The sequence below is a fragment of the Hydractinia symbiolongicarpus genome, chromosome 11 (genome assembly GCF_029227915.1).
Source record: "Hydractinia symbiolongicarpus strain clone_291-10 chromosome 11, HSymV2.1, whole genome shotgun sequence".
NCBI classification, from domain to species: Eukaryota; Metazoa; Cnidaria; class Hydrozoa; order Anthoathecata; family Hydractiniidae; genus Hydractinia; species Hydractinia symbiolongicarpus.
Genome location: NC_079885.1, coordinates 24,307,320 through 24,331,088, shown reverse-complemented (window position 1 = coordinate 24,331,088; position 23,769 = coordinate 24,307,320). Strand labels below are relative to the sequence as shown.

Sequence of the window (23,769 nt, the reverse complement as noted above, 5' to 3'; positions counted from 1 at the left end):
AAATTAGAAGTATGGAGACAGGGGACTGAATAAAATATGCTGAAAATTACGTCACTGAAAGCAACCAAAGGGTTAAAAATTGAAAGGTCTCAAGATATTGGAAAACTAAAAAGTATAGAATACAGACCAGTAATTCCTAGGCAAGAATCTTTTTCAAATTTTTTAAAAAAGAAACAGTCATGTAGTAGCAACAAACTACAATAAATTGTATTCATTAAAACATCACTCCACCAAATACATACAAATCAGTGCAATAGTAGTCTATCCTCACTATAAAGTTAATATGAATTCATAACACTCCTAAAAAATATAATAACAAAAAATGGACAATTTTAGACATTGTCAGTAAACTCTACTTGTAAATATTCTGTATATTATTATATAATATAAAAATGATGTGAAAATTAGCACATTGATTTATTCAAAAACCAATATGAAAACCCTACAATCTATGAAAATGTTATGATTTCTATAGTGCTGCAACATTGGCCAGTAACTTATTACTTATGTGAACCAACCAAGATTTATTTGGCAGATATTATAATGTAGCCAACATGGAAGGATGACAGGTCACTTTTCATACTGTTGTAATTAAAGACAAATAAATCTAAAGCTTGCAAAAATGATTCTAATAAAGGTATTTTTTTTACCAAAGAAGTTGGGTCCACCTAGTGTCCACATATGGAATAAACGATGTTGATAGCAAACACACAAAAGTGAGGAATCCAAAAATCAAAATAAAATACATTGATAACTAAACACATTGATAACAGAGAAACTGACATACATGGTTTGTACTGTTAAATGTTATTGTTTTTGTTTTAATTCTGCTAAAAATTAACGATAGACAGATTACTATAATTTGGTACACAACCAGATTCTTGAAGGGTCAAAAGATGCAAAATCTGTACAAAACTCTAAAAGAATATGAAGATATAACTGAAAGCTGTTGTATTGACACTTTCCAAGAAAGTTCGATCTTTCCAAAGAAAGAGCACAAAGATAATGGTGTGTAAGCTATTGTTATTTAGGATCAACTTCTTGTTAGGAGTTTAGTGCATCAGAAAGCACTGCCTAAGTAAATTTGTTGGGTACTTTAAATTCAAATGCGCCAAAAAAACAAACAAAAAAACACAGAGGACAAAAGAATGCAGTGGCTTTGCATATAAAACCATTACAATGCAGTTATAACTTGGAGGCCAAATAACTTAGAAATAAGGTTGTGACGTCAGTCATTTCCCCCCACGTTGTAAATAGAGATAACCCTAGACCAAATTGGAAAAGTTTTCAAAACCTGGGTCCTCGAATCTGTGTTGGAACGGGTTGAACACGTTTGAAGATCTATAGGGTAACATGTTTGAAAATTTCTGAAAATATTTTTTTGTATTTTCAGGGTCTTTGAGCTTAAAATGCTAATTAAAATAATGTATAGGATCATATGTTTTGAAAAACAACTAAGGAGATGTAAGGACTTAATTATTTTACTGACTTGTTTCTGTAATTTACCAAACTTTGATGTTAAAACAATATTGAAAATAAAAGAAGATACATGCTGTAATTCTATGCTGTGAGCTTACTGTCATTACTTTTGTCCTCTTTTTTTTTGAATAATCACCTTCGTTGTTTAGTGGTGAGAAAATATAAACCACAAAAGGTATTGTCTACAAATGGTAAAAGAGTTCTGCTGCTACAATGCTAGAGGTAATTATACATCCCACCTATGATGGAAACCGGAGCTTATCGACTATGCTCCAACTGGTACAATTGGGGCTTGCTGAGACAATGGCTGGATTAAAACTAAATCATACAAACAATACATCCAACATTTTGACAAGTAATCTGATGCATCCAAAACAATCCCTGTTTTATTAATTCTCAATGGTCATCAATCTCAAATCAAAAATTTTGAACTTATTGATTTCGCTAAAGATAATAGAATTGTTATACTTTCTCTTCCACCGCGTACCTCACTTAAACTTCAGCCACTAGATCGTACTTTTTTCAAGCCATTAAAGAGTGCTTACAATAATACTTGTACAGCTTGCATGTGTAAACACCCAGCAAGGAGAATATCAGTTGATTTTCTTGGGGAATTGTTCAGAAAAGCATATTTAAAGGCAGCTACAATGGAAAATGCTGTTTCCAGTTTTCGTCGCACTGGAATCTAGCCATTTAACAGGGATATTTTGCCAGAGAATTAATATTTAGAAGATCCTTGCCCAAACTTGACCCACGAAGAGTGCACATCAACTGCCTCAATTTTAGCTTTACCGTTTGCTGAGTGACATTGAAATTGCAGAACCATCCACATCAACGTCTGATGCTGGTTTATCAACAGTAGCGCGCATCCCACCTATGATGATTTTTAAGCTCAAACGGATGAAACCGGAGCTTATCGACTACGCCATTGTCTGAGCAAGCCCCAATTGTGCCAAAAGTGCCAAATATTATTGAAAAACCGAAGTCAAGGCGTTCAGAAGAATCAGAAATAATAACTGGCACACCTTATAAAAATAAACTGTTAGATCTTCAAAGAACTAGGAAGAGAAAAACTGTACCTAAAAGTGGTAAAATTAAGCAGAGCAAGCAGCCAAAAAAAATTGAGACCGAAAAAACAAAAAAATTGAAGAACATTAGTGCGGATTTTGGAGCCAGGCTTTGGAAGTGGAGTCTTGGATTAAGTGCGAGAAATGTGGAATATGGCTGCATGAGGATTGCGCTATTGTGGAACTAATTTTATAAGTATATAAATTTTTTGCTTTTACTAAACATTTTTCAATCATCACATTTTTACCTTTTTTCAAAAGAAAAACTGCCCAGTAATTGCGAGGCTTTTATCTATACGTACACAAGCATTTAATAATTACCTGTTTTTTTATTGTATTAATGTACAAGGGTGTGGCAGTGGTATTTTTACCATAAAGTGCTTAGGTAAGTGCTTTGTAAGATTTTTCAATATAAGAACGTTTGTTATACCTGTTGGCTCGTTTTGCCCTAATATGGTGGGGTAAAACGAGCCACCACTGTGTGTTTTTATATGCTAGGTATTTTTCAGACATCTTCGGATTTTTTTACTAGGGTTGTGCAAATATGCTAAAATGTGAGTTATATATCCGAAAAAGTTAATATTTGCATCTTGTTTTCAATGCTTTATGAGTTAAAATGCCCTTAACTGACTCGTTTTACCCGAAATTTATGCTTCACCTGTTTTTCAAGCTCGATAAAATAAAAGTAACAGGTAAAGAAATTTCTAAAACATTTTTTGAAGTAGCGACAGGTTATTGCTGACATCATCAAAATTCCAATGACGGATACTTTTCAAATTTTCTTCTACCAAACATACAGTTATTGTATCACTTTCACACATAACCACACATGCTTTAAATAGATCATTACATCATTGGTAAGGATTTTGATTGTTGTGCCTGATATTGCTGAGCCCCGGGAAATTCATTATAATGGTACCGAGATAGCGACAGCATGCAAGACAAGACCGTGTAAAGACTTAAAACTCCTAATCTTAGTGCGTTTGTGTCTTGTAAAGCGAATAAAACATGCATATGGTAGGTAATTGTTAATGTGCAATGTGGTTAATAGAACTTTTAAAACTATCAAGAAGCAAAGATTTCCACATTCCATGTGAAAAATATGTTTTTGTGTAGTGTGTCCGTCCTCTCCTTCAACACATAAGTATTAGACAAATACATAAACTAACACAGGGATTAATGTCCCTAATATTTTACTAAATAAATAAAGGTTTTTCCTTAAATATGAAAGCTTAGCTAGCTAGCTAGCTATAGACAGATTTCTTTGTTTACATAACCAGTGGTCTCTACGCTAGGAAGACATCCTTATTAAAATTGCCATGCTTATCCGCTATACGCCATTAGATTTTCGTCCTACATTTATCCTTTCTTTACAGTGATGTATTGTACTTTTAACGTTTGAAATTTTATTTATGTAAAACTGACATGTCTTACCGTCTGGAAGGTTAACATACATAGCTATATGCTTCCGCATATAGCTGTTAAGTATGGAAAGTTTAGTAAGGACTTTAAGTTAAAAAAAACCCCAAAACAAATGTGTTTTCTCCGACACACATCAGTAAACAAAGTACATTTCAACAGAGTACATTTCAACAAATTCCCAATTCTTTTAGAGACTTGTCAGTTACTTTTCTTAAAAATGTAGTTTTTATAATGCATAACAAAAGCAAGTGATCAAGTTAGAGAAATGAGAAGTAAAAGCGATTATTTGCATTTAATCTAATTATTTACAGCATGGAATTGTGTGCTTATTTTTAACTAAAGAACATATTATAATACTATTTTAAGTTGTTCATTTGTTCAGATTGAAGTTTAGTGGAATATGAGAAACTTGTGCTAGTTTTTTAAATGAGACAACAAAAAAATATCCAATTAAATGACCATTCAATCTACAAGAACAATTCAAAGTCGTTTTTTTTCTCTTCACAACTATCATAAATGAAACTGTACAAAATTATTAAAGAAAAATGTCGTCAAGGAAACAGAGCCACAGCGGATAGACAAAAGCGCAGAAGAAACACAGTACCCACATCTCCTATATATGCATATGTTAAGCACACTGTCAATCTGTATTTTGATTATTTATTGTATATATATTTACCACATTATCCAAATAAGCATTGGGGAAGTTTTTAAGCTTGTGCTAGGAGGGTACTCATTCAGCTAGGCTCAACCTACAAAAAAGGAATCCAGGCATTTTTTCTTCTACCTTTTTTGGCTACTGCGTTTGATGGATCTTGTGCTACGGTATACCAGCTCAAACCAAGGTTGGTTGTCATGTGTTGTAGTTCTTGTATTTGGAATGCATGACCAACATTGGTTACATTTAATAATCCGTGTATAACGTGCAAAACAATGTATCCCATGTGTCATGTTTGTCAAGCCTAATGTTTTGATTGATTATTTCCAATATATATGTGTCGACCAAGGTGGGTTTAAGCAGCCATGCTGTGGTAGGAAAACGAAATTGTGGCTGAAACTTACATCAGAAAAATCTCAATAATGCCACATAAAGATTGTGCTTTATTCTCCAACATAATTTGCTTAAATGTAAGTTGTATTTGCAGTAGAACGAAAGTATTGCATTATGGTGATAATGGCCAGTGTCTATTTACAGGAAAATCATCAAGATTATCCCCAAAATTTTATGATAAGCTCTTAAAATTTTGGAAAATGGTAGCTGCTTGCAAAAACAAAAAACAAAGCAGGCGCTGCAAGAAAGTTTGTGAAAAAGTGTATTTTTAACATTTTTCTATCAATCTCCTCACAGTAAATTACTATTTACCTACCAATTAATGCAGTACTACATACAATTCCTATTTCCTCCAGTACACTGTGTTGTAGAAGGTCACTATCTGGAAATTCACAGAGAAACCAATAACGGTACTTTATATTATGTTGACCATGCACGCAACGCACTGATATCTGCATACTGTATTGTTGGAAACTGTCCAGAACCTCCTGCAACAGTGCAAAAGAAACGTGGTAAAGACGTTAAAATGTTTATTGTAGACCATGATATTCACCAAGTACTGTCTGAACTTGCAATTTCTAAATAGATCAAAAATTGTTCCAATCCAATTTGATTAATTTCTTATTCTCCTATTTATAAGGTTGTTGATGCCTTTAAGCTTCTTTTTTCATCTTTCTCCAAAACTTGTGGAACTGTGATTTTGAGTAATGTAATAAAAACCACATTCTAGTTGTTTTTAAGGATTCAAATTTTAGTTGGGCCGTGACGGAAAATACTAAGTGGTTGAGAAATGTTGGAAAGGCTGAAGGTTTAGATGTATTTTGTGGTGTGAAGTTTGAACCCCTATGGACCAATAATTATCATTAATAATATTTTAGGAAATCCAGTCCTACCAACTTTACTCAAACTTTTTTATTTGAGTTGCGTCGTGACGGAAAATCTAAACCAACTCATTTAAGTTGACATTTTTTCTAAAAAACATAACTAGGAAGGTCGTTCTTACCTTGACGGGTTAGATTGAAGCATCCAACCTTGTAAAATCCCTTGTAAATGCAGTTAATGCCCTACATGAGTGGTATGAGAAAGCTGTATCTCTAGCTCAAACAGTATGTGTTTTACTCCTACAAAACCTAGAACATTTATGATTATTTTAAAAGGACAAAAACTATTCCAATGTTGGACCATTTAAATTCTGAACTGAAGTTACGTTTTGACATATCTACTGTGACTTCTTATCAGGACTTGTAAATTATTTCATATAAGATGATGTCTTTAGTAAACATGTTGGAAAAACTTTCAAGGTGGTCTACCAACAGATATCACCTCTTTACTCAAAACCACAATTAGGCACACATTTCCATCGATCCGTGAAGTTATGAGAATTCTGGCTACAGTTCCTGTAACCTCATGCACTTGCGAGAGAAGTATCTCTGGGCTTAAAGACTCAGATGCGAAACACGATGTTGGAGGAAAGATTGAGCAGCCTAGCAGTTATCATGTTCAGCACGTCAATCACTGTGAACTCCGATGACGTAATAGATGAGTTTGCTGCACAGAATAAGAGACAAATGGCTTTTTCGAACATACTTGCTGATTGAGTTCATTTGTGTAGTTGAAAATCTTGATGTTTATTTTTACTATTACTTATTGTAAATCATCAACCTTATTTCCATCACTGTTTGTTTGTAACTAAACAAATGATTTAAGGTTGGTTTATACATAGTTTATATGCTTTTATATATTTTAGCTGTATATTTTTTTATGTATTTTGTTACTTATTGTACTTTTTTATAATGCTGGAAAAAGCCTGAACAAGGCTAGACCCGGAGAGAAATTTAGGTAAAATTAGATACGCCCATTTGGCGTACTTAAACACCTATTCTGGGCAGTTATCTCTAAAAACATCGTTTTGCTTACAGTGCCGATCGTGAGTAAAGCTATACATTTTCGAGAGTAAGAGATTTCATTCATCATCTAATAACCTTTGTTTTTGCACTCTCAAGTATACTTAGAATAAGAAATAAAAAGGCAGAAAATCAAATTCCTTATTTAATGACTTCTGTTTTGTGAGAGTAGGAATTAAAAAAAAGTATAAAATTTCATTCATCATTTAATAACCTTTGTTTTTGCACTCTCGAGTATAGTTAGAGTATAAAACAAAGCAGGTAATTAAACTTCTATCATAATGACTTGCTTTTGCACTCCCGAGTACAATGAGATGAAAAAAACCCCAAAAACTAACTATAAAAAGTTTTCTTATTTATTTCAAGTGTCTTCATTTATCTGAGTTCACCATGGCATCATCATTTTTCAGTCAAACAAGAGTTAAAGCATACAAATATGCATGCCTCTTCTTCGATGAAGATAAATGTATTGGTTCTGTCAAAACTAAAGATATTGTAAATAGGGAAGAAAAGTTACTGAGCGTGGACGACAATGTATTTGTGCGATGGGGTAGCAGAAGGAATGTACAAAATCACAAAGCTACAATTTTATTTCTAAACAGTATGTATAGTTTGGTAAACCTAAAGAAAAACGGAGGCTAAGTCAAATTTTTACTGTTAGTAGTGATGATTTTTTCTTTCTTTTTGGATGAATGGTCAAATTACACACAGTTTAAAAGAGATTGGTTGAACAACGAGAAAACATTAATTATTGAAGAGGTCGAAAAATAAAAAAATAAAAAATAAAAAACATCAAAAACAAAAAACAGACAACAGCTGAAACATAAGTAGCAGAAGTTCATCAAGAAGGATGTTAGTTTATAAAAAACGTGTCGTAAGAATCAGCACAGAAATTTTTTTCTTATCTAATTTATGTAATATAAACTTCTTTTTAGATTGCAGCTGATAATAAAAAACAACCTGCAATTACAGAAATAAATTTTACAAAGTCCCACAACTAAATCACCAAGTTGATTTTAGCGATGTTTTACGAGAACTGCAGAGGGCACAAAATGGTGAAGTGAAAAACACCGTCAAAGAACCGCCAAAGGATAAAGTGGAAAACACTGCCAAAGAACTCTTAAGACACAAAACAATAAAGTTGAAAACAATTTTCATTTCTAAAGTTATTGGCTTCACCTATAAAACCACTGCCATCATTTTCGCCACCAACTTCAACACTATCCCTTTTTCTCTGCCTTCACCAGTCAGACCTTTGCAATCAACACCTGCCGTTAGAACAACGCTTTTTCCGAATTATCCCAAGCCAACAAATCACTGCACGTACAATTGTGCTGCTATGTGACAAATCATTAAAAGACTAGAAAAGAGAATAGCTGCGTTGGAAGGGAATGCCTTATCTGCAAACGTTATCGATGACACTGATGAAACGTTACCTTTAGTCCAGGAGTTGTCTCCACTAAAGTTGATGCAGAGGACGAATATTGATGATGAAGATTTTCAAATAAATCAAAGATTATATAGAAAAAGTACAAGCTAGACACCGCTCCTACTATGGAAATTCCCACTGAATCCTGGCTGATAACCAATGAAGTGAGACAAAAAGCGACATCTTTCAAAAACTTTAGCTATCTGTTGTTGGCTAAATTATTGACCACAAGGAGCTTGTAAGAAGAAATTGTAGAGGAGTTAAAAAACCCACGTTACAAATAAGATATTGTTAAAGCTTTTTGTTGGAAGTTTTATCCAATCAACATGGCTGCACCTGGCGCATGGAGAGACTGTCAACATGCAATTGATGAATTTATACGACGTAGCAATAGAACGAAAAAAAATTATAAAACATGTATGTTACATTCATAAAACTTTTTTTTAGTTAAAAACGTTTTTGTAAATATTATTAACCATTAAACTGTTTTTTGAATAAAAAACATCCCTCACATTATTTTTGTTGCTTGGATCTTAAAACAAAAAAGAAAACAAGGTTTGTGACATCCTGCTGTTACGACAATATTTTACAATTATACAGATTGTTGTCTGAGTTATAAAGTAATGTTTGTTAAAAAAATATTCAGAAAGCAAGTCTGCATGTGGCAATTGATCACCATAACTATAATTAGATATCATGCTGAGTCTTTGCTTGGGAAAGAACATGCTGGAAGTGATTTTATATAACGAAGGTAGCAAAAGCATTTAAAGAAGTGAGAGACGGAAAAATTGAACTTTAAAATTTATTTTTTAAATGGTAAATTAAAATTAATGCCTTATATTTCTCTTTAATATACCTCGCGAGTAACATGATATATTTTTTAAAGATTTCTCTTGGGTAGTTTAATTACTGCGTACTCGCGTTATTAAAGAGATTACTCTTATTTATTTTACTTGCACTGACATTGTACTTTCACTCTGGACTATTTTACTTGCATTTATTTACTCGCGTTAGTCACTGTAGTTACATAAAAATCCTGGATCCGAACCTCTCAGAATAAAGTTAGGTAAGGTTTTGAAATACAATGTTGTGCTAGGTTTTAAAACATAAATACTTGAACCACAATATTTTAGTTATACCCAAGATATATATTTTCTTTAAACTTTTTGGCCTAATTTTAGTACTATTTTCGCTTGTTGCGTACACATTTTGTTTGATGAAGCATCTGCTTTCGTACATTTATTTTGTTACACGACTGTTTTCCTACATTTAACTAACAGGTCATAAGTTGACATGTACTCGTTTGTTTTATTTTGATTGAGTAATATTTAGAAAACTGTATATATTACGTGTTTTGCATTACTCAGACATATGAACGTTTTATTTATGTTATATTATGAGTTAGTTGTTATCAGATTTGTTGTTGTATATTACAATACGCTCATGTAAACGCTGCGAAGGTTGGACATGTATTAAGTTTAACTTTCTCACTGAGTGTTTACTAGTTTATAAATTTTTCATATAAATTATATATATACATTATACATTATCATTAAACGTATACATTATCCCATGCATATACATTATCCCATGCAAATGCGGTAAAAAATATGTCGGGGAGACAAAGTTGAAAATCGCCACCCACTTCGAACAACACAAGGACACCATTAATAAAGAAAGGTGGAACGCATCAGGAGTTTCATTTCACTCCAGTTCTTGTTAGACTGGCTATGATTGATACACTGCAAAAATGCTAAAACAAGAGTGTAATAAATTTGATTGTAAGTGCGCGTTACCAAACATCTTAAAATTGTAGATGAGGTAAAACTGTAGCTGTGATCTCTAACTTTGCAAATCTCTGTGGTTTCTTGTTTGTTGATCATTTTGCTGCCTTACTATGTTGGGTCAAGCAAACACTGATTTTGTAAATAGAAACCTTAAAGTGCTATTTTTTTAAAGAAGTTGAAGCCTGACAAGAATCTGCAGGGAAGCTACTTCAAGTTATGATAGTTTGTTTGTTTTAAAGAAAATAGATTCACTCATTTTTAATATATAAACAAAATATTTTTTATCATAGTGTACAAAAGGCAATTGCTAGATATATTTTAGGGAAGTTTAAATTATTTCATTAAAAAATTAAAATGAAAATGGCCAACAGAATGTGCTAAACCACTGAGATTTGTTCGCATGAGAGAACCAACTTCCTCCTTTTTAGTTTCTTAACGTCAATATATATATATATATCTCTCATAGTATTAGGCGTGGTTCTTTGTAGAGGATATCAATATTATAGAGAAAGTTTACGGGTGATGTGATTGGTTTAAATGAATGTAGGCGCACGCGCCATTTTTGTGGTGGATCTTATGCCACGTTAAGGTTTATTTTAATTAACCACTAATTGCTTTATAAAAAGTATATAACCATGTTTTAAAATCCTCCGCAGCATTACCAATGGAATCATTTATTCAGTATCAACTACTTGGAGTATTAGAAGAAGAGGAAAGCGTATCTGATTTTTTACTTGATAACATCGTACGTACAGAGAATTTATATCCTTTTCAAAAAGAATGGAGTCTCAACGAACACCGGATAACACTGAAAGTAAGCCAAATCTTAAACGCAAACAACTACCCAGAGATTCTCAACCTGTCAAGCTAAGACTTAAAGACAGCACAGGATTTGATAACGTGGACGCTCCCACAATGGAGCAAAATGATGGAGAAAATGACGTACAATCAGGAACATGCTAGAACATCAAGTTAATGGGTTCTGTAATTGCATTTTTCTATCCAAGTGTGCTACTTTACGTAATCTTGAAAAGAATATCCACCCTCCTCAGCTTGAAGCTGTTAAAAACTATTTGATTGCGTGTAAACAGTTTAAGCTACCTAAACAAAATACTTTAAGTTGTAAATATGTTGGTGCTATTCGAAAACTTTTACAAACTATTGCGGATGAAAATGGAATGCATTTGGAAGACTTGTCTAAAATACTTGCTAATTGGGCATTCAATATTAATCCAAAAAAGAAAGGATTGATATTATTTGGTCGTTCTAACAGTGGCAAAACATTTCTTGGTAATTTGCTATGTAGAATGTTACCGATTGGGTACAGGGCATATTCAATTGCCCTACGGGTAACAACCCATTGCAATTTCTATTTGAATGTTTGTGTAGTTCTCTCGTATACCGTTGCGATGAGTTTGTTTTTGAGAATGGAGCTGTTTTGCAGCAGATGAAAAATCTTTCCGAAAGTTCACAGTCTCTTCGGACAGAAGTTAAATATAAAGCACCTAAACGCATTACTCCGCGACCTACAATTCTTACTATAAACGCAGACTCAGTTGGAGACATTTTCAAGTGGCACTATTTGGAGATGGAGAATTTCAAAAAACGATGTTTTTTTATACGAATGGATATGTTACTTACTTGTAGAATAGATTATGATTGTATAGGACCCTTATCTAGTTGTGGGGAAGATATGTTGTATTATTTATACGGGCTTTTGACAACACATGTAAATAATGATAAGGATGTATTATTAAGATATTAAATTTACAATTTTTCGTCTTCATTTTTTACAATACTACTAGTAATGAGCATTATTAAAACTTGTGGTTCGTACCAATTGAAGTGATTATCTTGAATTGTGAAGGTAGCGACGTCCATTTGAAACAGATTATGCATTTTTGCAAGTCTGTTTGTAAAATCAGTTGCTTGTTCGAATCTTACGCGATTCAGGAATGAAGTTTCCGAAAAATTCAGTGAGGTTCCAACTTTTCGTCTTAAATCAAAATGGAACCCTCCTACAAGAAGTCCTGCTTTGGAACTATTTCTTAGTAGATTAGAGGCTGATATTTTTGCATTATTACCGGGTATAAATCGTAACTTTAACCTTAATAGGCTGTCAAGGGTCGTGTTGTAGTCTGGGGAAGGGAAGATTATCTTGCAGAGGCAGAGAGGCAGCTTAATGACAATTCTATCTACGAAACCTGTAAGAACGATAGAGGGGTTTGCAGTAAGTTAGCTAAACGTAGCAATGCCATGTTTCAAAATTTGGCCAAAAAGAAGTGCATAAGTGAAAAAGAGCTTATATACTTTTTGTACCCGTATGAGAAGGCAGCCAACTTGGGAAAGTTCTACCTCGTGCCTAAGATCCATAAGAGGTTAGAAAATGTTCCTGGCCAGCCAATAATATTTAATTGTGGTACCCCCACTGAAAAAGCTTTGGAATTTTTAGATCATCACATGAAACCTTTGATGCAGAGTGGTAGGTCTTACATTAAAGACAGTGGTCATTTTATTTCCGTGCTCAAAGATCTCGGTGAAGTTCCAAAAAATTTGATTCTTGTTACAGCTGATATAGTTGGCCTATACCCGTCAATTCCTCACTTAGAAATTACAAATTTTGTTGTTGTTGAACTGAATTATAGGTAATTAATATTTTAATTTAAAACTTCCCTGTAGCTACAGTATTTTTCTAACTTAACAGGGACTAGTATTTTAAGTATCTAGGCTAGATATATAAATCTTTCAATATTTACAAATAAAAACTTACAAAGTTATGCCATGTGTGGTCTCATTTAGCTGACTGCGAAAAAATGGAGTATATATATATACCACTTTCGCTAATTACATACCTTCCAACCCTAAAATCCTGTAAAATGGGAGATTGAATGAACTTAGTTTAGAGTTTCCATTAGGTGCTGCCATGGTTGGGGCCAAGGGTAAAAATTGAGACTTTGAGCCTCTAGATCCTCAGAAAATTTTAATTTTTTTTTTTGAAAGTTTTGTTCCAAATTATATAACAACAAAAGGGTGAAAATTTCATGATGATTCCTTTTATACTTTTGTAGATATTAATATTTAAGTTAGTAAGGTTGAATTCCAAAGAAAATTCTCTGGGAATATAGGGGAAAAATAGCTGGAAGTGAAAGGGTTAAAACCTATTAAAAATAAACTTGTAAAATTGAGTAATTTTTCTATTCAGTTTATTCAACCAATCACTTGATACACTAATAGTTTTAAAAATACGAAATTCTATTTTTAAAAATAGAATTTCGTAGACTCTATCTTTAAAAATAGAATTTCGTATTTTCTATTTTTAAAAAATACGAAAATTCGTATTTCGTATTTTTAAAAATACGCGTATTTTAAAATATGAAATCCGTATTTTTTAATACAAAATTTCCGTATTTCGTATTTTTTAATACGAAAAGAGAAGTGGTTGATTTTCCTAGAGAGCATCACATTTTGTCTGTTTGATGGACACCCTTCCTTATGTATAGGAGTCTCTACTCTATATTAACAATTTATGTTGTTTTGAAATTATGGTGATTAAATAACTGTATATAAATGCAAGTATGAAGGTCTCCAAAGATTCTTTTCTTTTTTTTAGGTTCAACAAACTTCACTCGGCAGAGTATAAAAGAGAAAAAACTTAACAGAGTATAAAAGCTAGTTATTTAGAACATTCAGATATTCAGAATTAATTGAACTTACTGAACCTTGAACTTGAATTTACTTATCGGTGAACTTAATAGTGAATTATTAGTGAAATTATTGGTGTCTAGTCTTTTAGTTGGCCATAATAAAACTAAAGAATTGTTTGATAATGTAAAAAATTCCTGGTGCAATATTTTTTAGAATGACAATATCTATATCGTAAAAATTCCCTCAATAGAAATGAGTCATTATACCTTATTCAATATTTTTTGGGAAATGAACTGCTGATATTATACTGTGAGATTTTAATGTGAATGCATTCAGCTCGAAAAACTATTCCCTTGATTTTCTTACAGGATATAAACAAGTCGTAATCTCGCCAACTTGTATATCAGGTTCACTTATTGACCATGTCTATCCGTGAGAATGTTTTCAACACTTTTAATGTCGAGACCTTCGTTAAAACTGTTTATTTCAGTGATCATGATGCAATCAGGCTTAAACTATCCCTCTGATTTAGAAAAAACAATCTATGGAATATAAAATCTTTACAGACGACTTCAAACAACTTTTTTCTTCGTGTTACCTCCTTTATTTTTATTTGCATTTTAAACTTTTAAATTAATATTGTCTTTGATCGCAACGCATACAATTGCTTCCCAATATTTTTTCCCAATAAGGCGGAAATCTTCATTTTTGGTATTTATTTGTCTAGTTAAGTTTAGTTTTTTATTAATGTTTTGCAAAGCAATTGTAACCTACTGGGGAATGGGGACGAGCATCAAAACATCATAGGTAAGTGTATAGCCATTTTGTAGGAAATTGACTCTAAATTGGTCCCAGGTAATCCATAGTTACTGACACAGAAGATGAAATCAGTTATTTACACTTGTTTTCAAGTTATATTAGCCTTAAACTTAAAAGTAAAATGCAATGGCTTCACTTATCTTATTTATTGTCAGTCTAAATGCATTGATGTCGTGCCCTAACGTCTAGGCAGTTCACAATAAGATATACTTTTTCAGCGACTTTAAGGAAAATGAACACATCTACTATGCCTGTCACAGACACTTTGTATCATTATATAACAGTAAATTAAATACAAAGGTTGGTAGCAAGTATCTAGATACTACCTACTTATGGTGATCAAGAACACTTGTTAGTTTTTAAGGGTGCAATAGCACCCTTTTGTTGAATCATTATGCTTTTAGGCATTGTCATTTAGAAAAAACACTTCTAGCATGTTCAAAAATTTAGCCACGTTGGGGCAATTTGCTCCAGGAAATCTACTTGTTCAAAATGTTTATTAAACCAAAGGTTTTTTTTATTTTTCAACACCAGCATATTTTTGTGTACTCTTATTCATATTTTAAATAAATTCTATTTTGTAATTCAGGTACAATCCAGTTAGTTTGTTTAAGGGCTAATTTTCACATCATAAATATATATATATATATTAAGTTTGGTACTTTATTAAATAGGTGACTGATTTTGCTACTATTAGAATACTGGCAGGAAACATAATATAGAATTTAAAGCACAAAAAAACCTTTAAAAACTGCACATTTAAAGGAAAAACAGAGATACATTTTATTCTTCATTCCAATCATCCTCTGCCCATTTTGGTTTTGAGGTCTTGTATGACCAGCCAGGACCCTAAATAAAAAAAGCAGTTACTAAAATAAAATGGCTTTAAAATATACATACAAGTGTTAAAAATCAATCATTGGCATAAATGTTGCCAGCTTATTCCACAAAAGATAGAGATCAGGCAATGTGAAAGATAAGCCTTGTTTTGTTGTATGAGTCTAATTAATATAAATTAATAAAAATGCAAATGTACTGAATATACAAAAATTATAAAGCAAGAGTGGCCCTTTACCAGAAAATTACAAGACACTGTGAGAGAAAGCTTTGTCAATTATTGCAAAGATATGGATTATTAAATAACACTGTGAGGGAAAACAGCATGATATTTGTTAATGTGAGATATGATAATGCTATTTAAATTACCATCTTCTATCAAAGATTTTCATGTGTATTGAAAATAGCAGTCTTTTAAAAACACACTACTGAAGTGTTTCATTGGTCCATTTTAGTGTGTTGAGAAGTGTGCTCGTCTGTTATTACTCTATTAATTTCATGTAAAGTGATAGTCAGAGGAAATAAGGAACCAAACAATGAGGCATGTATTCTCCCTGTTAAATCTAAACTACCAAAAATGGCCAAATTAGTATGATTTTTATTTAAAAGTACAACAATAAAGAAATTATATACCTTGTATTGATAAGCATGCAGATACATAACAAGTTCAGACTGCAAAGGTTCTTTCCATTTCTTCTTACATTCAGTGCAATCTTCATCGTAATATTCTTCACCCAAGTCACGGGACATATAACAAACTCTTTTTTCTTCTTTCTTAGCGCATCCTTTTGAATAATTGGCTTTACCAGTACATAATGGGGACTCTGTTATGCTTTTGGTGTCACTTGAATCACACTTTTCTTTTTCTATTAAGTCATTTTTAATTTGATTATTTGAAGAAGCCAACTTTCTTCTCTTTAAATCTGGACTACACAATTTATTATTCTCAGCATCATCCATTGTTTCTTCTGTTGCATTGTTTATATGTTTTTCGGTCAATGCAGACTCTTTGTTTTCAATTGCGTTATTTATGTCTGTTGAATTAATTTGTTCAGGTTTGTTAGTGTTTATTTCATCTCCATACGAATTATCTTTTCTTGTCCGTATTAATTCTGCAATAACCTACATGTAATTTCTTACAAGTAATTTCTTGATTCTCAGGCAGCACATTTTTGAGAAAACATTAAAATATAACTTATCAGAGTAGGGCGATAGGCTAAACTAAAACCGAACAAGGGATGAAAAAGTGAAATCTAATAATGGGGTAAATACTTAAGCCTATATCAACTGGTTGAGGGCATTACCAGAGAATATTGACAGATGTAATGAGAAATCTAAGCGAATTTCAGTATATATAAGAGCATAAAGTTAAAGATCACTTATGCACGTTAACTTACTGCCTGCCATGGTAATAATAATTCGCAGGCTGATGGTTCGTTTAATGATGTAAAAACAGCGTACCAGTTATTTTTACCAACCCTGAACATTATGATTGCATTTTAATTGTCTAGAACATATTGTACAGTAAAAGTATAAATCGAAAGTATGAAGAAGTACCAACCTTTTTTGCATCAATCTCAGTCCCCTTTTTACCCTTGCCAAGGCCCCACGCTGTTGCATGGTTATAAATTGGATCATTAATGATCGGAAAACCTAACCATTGCAAGTGAACACGAATTTGATGCATACGACCAGTGTGAGGTTTACCTGAATAATAAAAATTGCATATGCTTTGAAAATTAAAACCTTTTTTCATACTGAGCTGTCAAAAACTAAAAAAAAACAGACAAGTAAAACAAAACAAAAAAACTTACATGACACCACACTACTTTTACCATTGTAACTTATTCGTTGAAATACAGTAGAACACGGTTTACCATCAGTGTGAACTTGACAAACTCCTATCTTGTGTGATGTTGTCAGAATTGGTTCATCAAGTTTAACTTCTTCACTTTAAATCGAAATATATATATTTATACTTAAATGTCACTCCGCTATTTTCTAAATATGAACAAAACCGTAGGGACAGAAACGGAATTCCTATTATCGATTTAAGCATTGATCAATTAAACCACTGATCAAAATTGAGAACTTTGTTGCTAAAAACATGCAAAAGAGTTTTACATTTAACCTCAGTTCACGAAATTAAATCTTAACAGATTTGTGTCATGATTATGCAAGTCTCGATGCAAAAGTTCTGTACTGTTTCTAATTATAAAAAAATGTCAATAATTATTACTGTTGCAACTTTTATTTGAAATTAAAAAAACAATTGCAAATATACCTTGGAAATTCTCCAGCAACTCTTGCCAAATATTCCTTTTCGACTTGCCTCTCATGAACAGCTTGTTCCATCTCTCGTGCCTTTTCAGGAACTCTTAAAAAAGAAAACATTTAGATAAAAAATTCGTTGAAAAGGTATGGTTAAATGGTTGGGATGAAAAATTTCTTGTGCTACAGCTTATTGATAAAAAAATAAGAACATACTTACTTTGAGAACATCAGAATACCAGATGTTAAGCGATCAATGCGATGGATAGCTAAAATTGTAAGAAAAATATATATATATATATTATCGAATATTTTTTATGACATTGAACTTAAAGTTAATTTTTTCACAAGAAAAGTTATTTTATGTGTTTTTTTTTAAAAATGATAACAATTTCTGAAATAAAAATAATCAAACATACTGTGAAGTTTTTCTAAACCATATTCTTTACCCAGTATAAATACAATTGTATTATGACGATATCTACCACAGGGATGAACCTAGAATAACAAAATTGTTAATTACATTTTAGTACCGTATTTTCCGGTATATAACCTGCGGGTTATAAGTTAATTTTTACGATTTTCACCGTTGGTGCGGGTTATATTGTGGTGCGGGTTATGTGATAAGTTTTATATTTTCTGTCATTTATTGTGAAATTTAAAGTTTATACATTCAATGAAGGCAATAGTACCTACGGGATAAAATGCGTACATTAATATAATTGCATGCGTGATCCTATATCTACGTAATCAACAACTACGTGATTTAATTTTTTTTACACAGTTAAATTGCTTTCTGTAACTTTCTATTGCTTGCCACTGCTAATATTACGAGCTCTCTCTGAAACACAATTCTGGAGATTATTTTTTTTTGTGATGAGTGTAATTTTAATCTATTTATATCTTTGCAATTACATTGGGCACATTGAAATTAATTGCTTTTGGTAATAGAACAATATAGCAGGTATCATTTTTAGGTTTAATTGACACGTATTTCACAACCTAGTGCCCAGGACTTAATTATTAATTCCTGTTAAAAATTTTGAAAAATGTTAAAATTAAAGTATAGATAATAATTTTCTTTTTTTTATCTTTGCTACCTTTGAGCAACTAAAAATATCAAAATAAATATAAAAATACAATTAAGATACACACAACTATCTCCTCCTCATTGCCGCCATTCATTTTATTATGCACACTGTGATTGCTAAGATATAAATAGATAACAAAATTCTATAAACATTAGAAAAGAACGTTCCATACATCGCTGTTACAGACAATCCGTGATAATTATTATGTTGTTTATTTTTATGCCAAAAAATTTAAATATACATAAAAAACAGAGATTTTACTTTAGGTTTATAAGCTGATAGAATGGTTTTTTATTTGTTTGTTTGTTTAATCACAGGAGGCAAGAGTTATTATTGGCTGAAACTAATTTCTACAAATAAAAAGAAAACAACATTGTCTGATTTAGTACTGTCGGCATTAGCAGAAGATTGACTTGTCAAATTAATTTTAATTCATTATATTTTGGCAATCGGAGACAAGGAAGTTAAAACTAAATGATTCGCTAGTTCAGACACTCGGTTCTCGTGTCTAGGCTTCACGAGTTTAAATGTCCCCCAATTGTCTCCAGCATGAAAAAACAAAACACACGCACATGTTTATAAAATAATTAGGGTAAGTAAAAATATGCTGAATTTTTTTCTTAACATGATGCGGGTTATGCAAAGGTGCGGGTTAGTAAAACACATTGATTAAAATTTTATGCAGGTTATACGAAGATGCGGGCTATCTGATAGCATCTAGTTTATAACTCCCTAAAAAAGCTGAGCTGCGGGTTATACAATGTGTGGGTTATATACCGGAAAATATGGTACACATCATTAGAAACAGAAGGAAAAGGGTCTTCTAGTGAAATGTTTGAAAACATTGTCAATAATATTCAGGGGGCAGGTTTATGAGAAGATCGACACTACAAAAAAATGGTGGACCATTGCAGTGAATACAACACGGTACATTCAGTGTTTTATTAGTTTAATTCTGCAGGTTAATTCCTTTGATGAAGCAACATGTTTTAATATTTTTACCACTTTTACAACTTTAGGAGCTATATCAAGTGAATAAAAAATAAAATTGCATTCACAAATTCTCTACTATGGATTCACAGGTGTGATTTGCAGCATGCGGAATGTTTTCTTTCTGGAATTCCCTGATTTTTGACTCTTGACTCAGAGCTTTATCATGCTAAATTTAAAAAAAAATTTGAGCATATTCTGCTTAAGATTGAAAAACTCATCAAAAAAGCTTATTTCTAAAAAACAACCTGCTTAAGGATTACGAAATGCTTTTTTGCACATTGCAATGGATATCAAAGGGGTGCCAAAACAATAGCAATTAGCAATAAGTTCCACCTTTTTTATATTTCTACCTCTATGGTAATATTAACAAAAAAATGGCACATACTGGTATTGATGATGGTTTATTTATGACAACCATATCTGTACTATTTTCAACAAACTCAATCTCTTCTTGAACAACAGGTGGTTCATGCCTAAACAATGGAAAATCTGATTAAACAAAATTACAGACCTAGATCATTCTATAAAATAAGAAAAAAATAGGAATTGACTTTGTCTAAGTTCTCTGACTAGTTAATTTACTGCAACCATAATTTTTCATCAGACAGCAATTACAACTTAGTGGCCAAATAACGTGACTAGCCACAAGTAAAGCTCTATTCACAAAAATATAGAGACATTTTACCACAGCAAAATTATTGTTCTCTAATTTGTAAGAAAAACAAATAAAATAAATATTGAGTTTTATCCTTTTTGGTAAATTTGCTTTATCCTTAAGTTAAACCGTAAAATTGTTTTTTAAAGAAAAATTTTTTTTCGTCTTCTCTTTTTCTTGTTTATCTTTTGGGTATGTTACAGGTTGCAAAGTTAAAATGCATCTTGTATGTATAGCCTATACGCAATGATTTCACAGCCATCACATCAGTTCACAACAATGGACATAGTGAATGCTTAATAAACAGGCATGCAAATGACATATTACATTGGCAATGTTTCGCCAATGTGGCAAAAATTGTAAGTTGCTTTATATTTTGAACTAACAATAAGCTTTTTGTGCTGTATCCTGCTATCCATCAAGGGTTTATCCATAGAATTTTTTGTGTACGCATTTTGTAGCCACCAAGTCAGTTTTCCCCTAACTCATAGTGTGATTTTCGTAAGTGAATAATGACGTTAAAGGTTATATTTAGCATTTTTTTGCCACCAAAAATCCTTTTTAATAAAAAAAACTGTGTGTAATAATTTTTTGCCAAAGATCCTATGAAGCAAATAAAAGGACAAGCTGCAATTTTTCCATACTCAGGGTCCAACTAGCAGGTCGTGATCTACAAATTCGAAATGTTGCCCTTGTAAATCATTCTATTAGGAAAATAGTAAAAAAGAGACTCCCATTTTTTCAAAAATCATTTGTATCAGGTTTTCTATAACAGTTGTTGTAACAAAATAAATGATGACAAGTGACCTAAAAATGCTCCCAGATCACAGCTGCGAAGAGATTTTTTTCTCTACTGTCAGAATTTTTTTTAAAATGATTTCATTTTTCTAATTCTAATCCTGATAATGCTGCAATACAATAGAAATAAATCTGTTTTTCGATTTCATGATAGGTGCAATTTTCATTGATTTTATTTCATTGTTGTAAGATTGTATATACCTGTGGACTTGTGTTGTAAGAACTTCATTATTCTTCAGGATATGGTCTGCTGAAACAATTTTGTCATCAACTGAACAAACGTACAAAGACAAATTTAAAAAAATACACATTCTGGACCTACTGGGCTAACATCTTTTTTCTATATTTGAAAATTTCCATTTTAACAAGCAACCTGTAAAACATTTGGTTTGTACAGTTTTTAAGATGTTTTCTTACCTCTTATCTTTCCGATTTGGATTGCTTTTTCCTTAAAAGTAAAACATTTTTGTACAAATACATAGACCCTTCATAAAAATTCAAATATGTCAAAGATCATAAGGCTGATGTTTGACAGTCCAATAATAAATAATCAGCTTGACATCAGTAGCAATACTAGTTTTAAGTTCTATAAAAAAAAGAGATAATTGGAATTTTAATGTAAGCAATCATATATATGAGAAAAGAACGTTGGAAACCTTGAAATACTGAATGTGATAAGTTTGACAAGGGTTAAGGGAATATCAAAATGTTTTGATGACACCTGTTCATTCAAAATGGGTGTCATCAACCTGGTAGTTCAAAATAGCTGGGATGGTCCAATTTGAGCAATATCCACCTTATCTTCTGCTATTTTACCTTTTTTGAGTTATATCACCTCAAACTTGCAAGTGCAATGTAAAGGCTGAATTTTTGACGTTAAATTAACTGACTTTGTGGATTAAAATTTCAGAATCTATTCAGTGTTTTGGTCAAACACAGACTTAGTGCATATTCATAGTTATATGTAAAAAAAAATAAAAAATGCAAATCATACATAGTATTCCATTGTCTCCATATGAAATTCTTTACCAAAAAGTTCCAAAACTGTCAGGTTAAGCCAACGACCTTTAACATGAGCAGTAAATGTGAAAGGATAAGGATATACATAACGTAAGCCTAAAAGAAAAACATTGTGAATTTACTTTGCAGATTTTTTTTCTTTACTTGCAAGTTACAAAATAAGGTAACTTTCTTAACCTTTTTTAAAATAATATGAAGTTTCCTCAAACATAACCTTGTGAAATCCAGGTTCATTTTTCCTTGGTCTAGGAGGTTTTGTCAACTTGTTTCGTTTATTCCTATCATTCTTTATGTGTGAGAGCTGCATAAAATATAAAATTAATATGCCAAGCGGTGCTAATGAAAAACCTGAGATTTGCTTGCAATGTTTAAAACTAAAGTAAAAAATTGAAAACAAAGTTTTAAATTGTCTGTATTATCAGAAGTGAAGAATCTGAAGCAAGGCTAGAGTGGAGAATCTAAAGCAAGGCCAGAGTGGAGAATCTGAAGCAAGGCCAGAGTGGAGAATCTGATGCAACACAAGAATGAAGAATCTGAAGCAAGGTTAGAGTGGAGAATCTGAAGCAAGCCTAGAGTGGAGAAACAAAAGCAAAGCTAGAACAGAGAATCTTAACATATTCTATTAGTAAACCACTCACTTGGCTTTCATCCTTATTCTTTTTTTCACAATTTGTAATAGCAGTTTCATCTTTTGTGCATTCCATAATTTTATCTATGTATTTTTGTAACCTGCCACTGAATCAAATGATATAGAATCTTGGTAAGAGAAATAAATATTAGAAGTCTAATTTTATTCATAAAAAAATGTTATCTCCTACTGTCTGGTACTTTTAAAATTCTGACTAGTAGAAGAGTTTATCAGAATAATAAAATACAGGTCACACAATCAAAATCATTTTATGAAAAATTTTTATAACAGTGAAATTCCAGTAAAGTTAATGGTTCTTATAACCATTAACTTTACTTTATATTCATTAAGTTGGGGTGATGTAAGCCAGGTTTTAATTTTTTTCACTTTGACTGCAAAATGGTTTCTGTTCAGTATTACTAACACTTTATCCAGTATAAAACTCATAATTTGATTGTAGACTTCCTTGACGGTCTTTGAAAAGAGGTTTTTTAGTTTCTAAAAACAGTCCTTTTTATTTTTTGCTATAAGGCTCAGTTTTAAGAAGAGATTCAAATTTTTATAAAATAATGTTTTCTGTTTAAATTAAAGATTAATATAGATTGGACAGGTTAGTATACAACATGTAGATGTCTGTTTATCAACATCTAATAACATCATGTCACATTTAGTTCTTTAATTTTCATGTTATTTTGGGAAAAACTAAAAGTTCAATAACAAATATACTCTATTCCAAAGGCTCATAGGATCAAATGCCAGTTAAATTACTAATATGTGACCAATATGTGACCTGGAAATGCTTTAAAACTGTTCTTGACAGAGAAAAGTTGACCTATCACAAGATTTAGGAGATAGAACAACGGTCACTCATCA

General features: G+C 31.8%; 1 protein-coding gene across 2 annotated transcripts; it reads right to left on the bottom strand.

Annotated features, from left to right (window-relative positions):
• Window positions 1-180: 180 nt before the first annotated feature.
• LOC130614682 (pseudouridylate synthase RPUSD2-like) lies at window positions 181-23,059 on the bottom strand. 2 transcript variants are annotated; one of them, XM_057436120.1, is made up of 14 exons: window positions 22,907-23,059; window positions 22,446-22,569; window positions 22,243-22,364; window positions 21,666-21,696; window positions 21,450-21,519; window positions 20,181-20,268; window positions 18,131-18,209; window positions 17,932-17,980; window positions 17,725-17,817; window positions 17,255-17,391; window positions 17,002-17,147; window positions 16,074-16,562; window positions 15,384-15,452; window positions 181-300 (listed from the first exon to the last, which is right to left on the bottom strand). In XM_057436120.1, exons 1-13 carry the CDS (start codon window positions 22,970-22,972, stop codon window positions 15,387-15,389), a joined length of 1,560 nt encoding a protein of 519 aa, XP_057292103.1. In that variant the 5' UTR covers window positions 22,973-23,059; the 3' UTR covers window positions 181-300; window positions 15,384-15,386. The 2 variants fall into 2 exon arrangements, with proteins under 2 accessions (XP_057292103.1, XP_057292102.1); XM_057436119.1 differs by having other exon boundaries at window positions 181-15,452; window positions 22,907-23,057.
• Between the last annotated feature and the right edge of the window lie 710 nt (window positions 23,060-23,769).

Coding starts and splice junctions, on each gene's coding strand:
- LOC130614682 (XM_057436120.1), bottom strand. CDS start 22,972: ATGGAATGCACAAAAGATGAAACTGCTATTACAAATTGTGAAAAAAAG. Junction 18,210..20,180: donor ATAAACCATCATCAATACCA/GTATGTGCCATT, acceptor TTGTTATTCTAG/GTTCATCCCTGTGGTAGATA. Junction 17,818..17,931: donor GGTATTCTGATGTTCTCAAA/GTAAGTATGTTC, acceptor TTCTTTTTTAAG/AGTTCCTGAAAAGGCACGAG.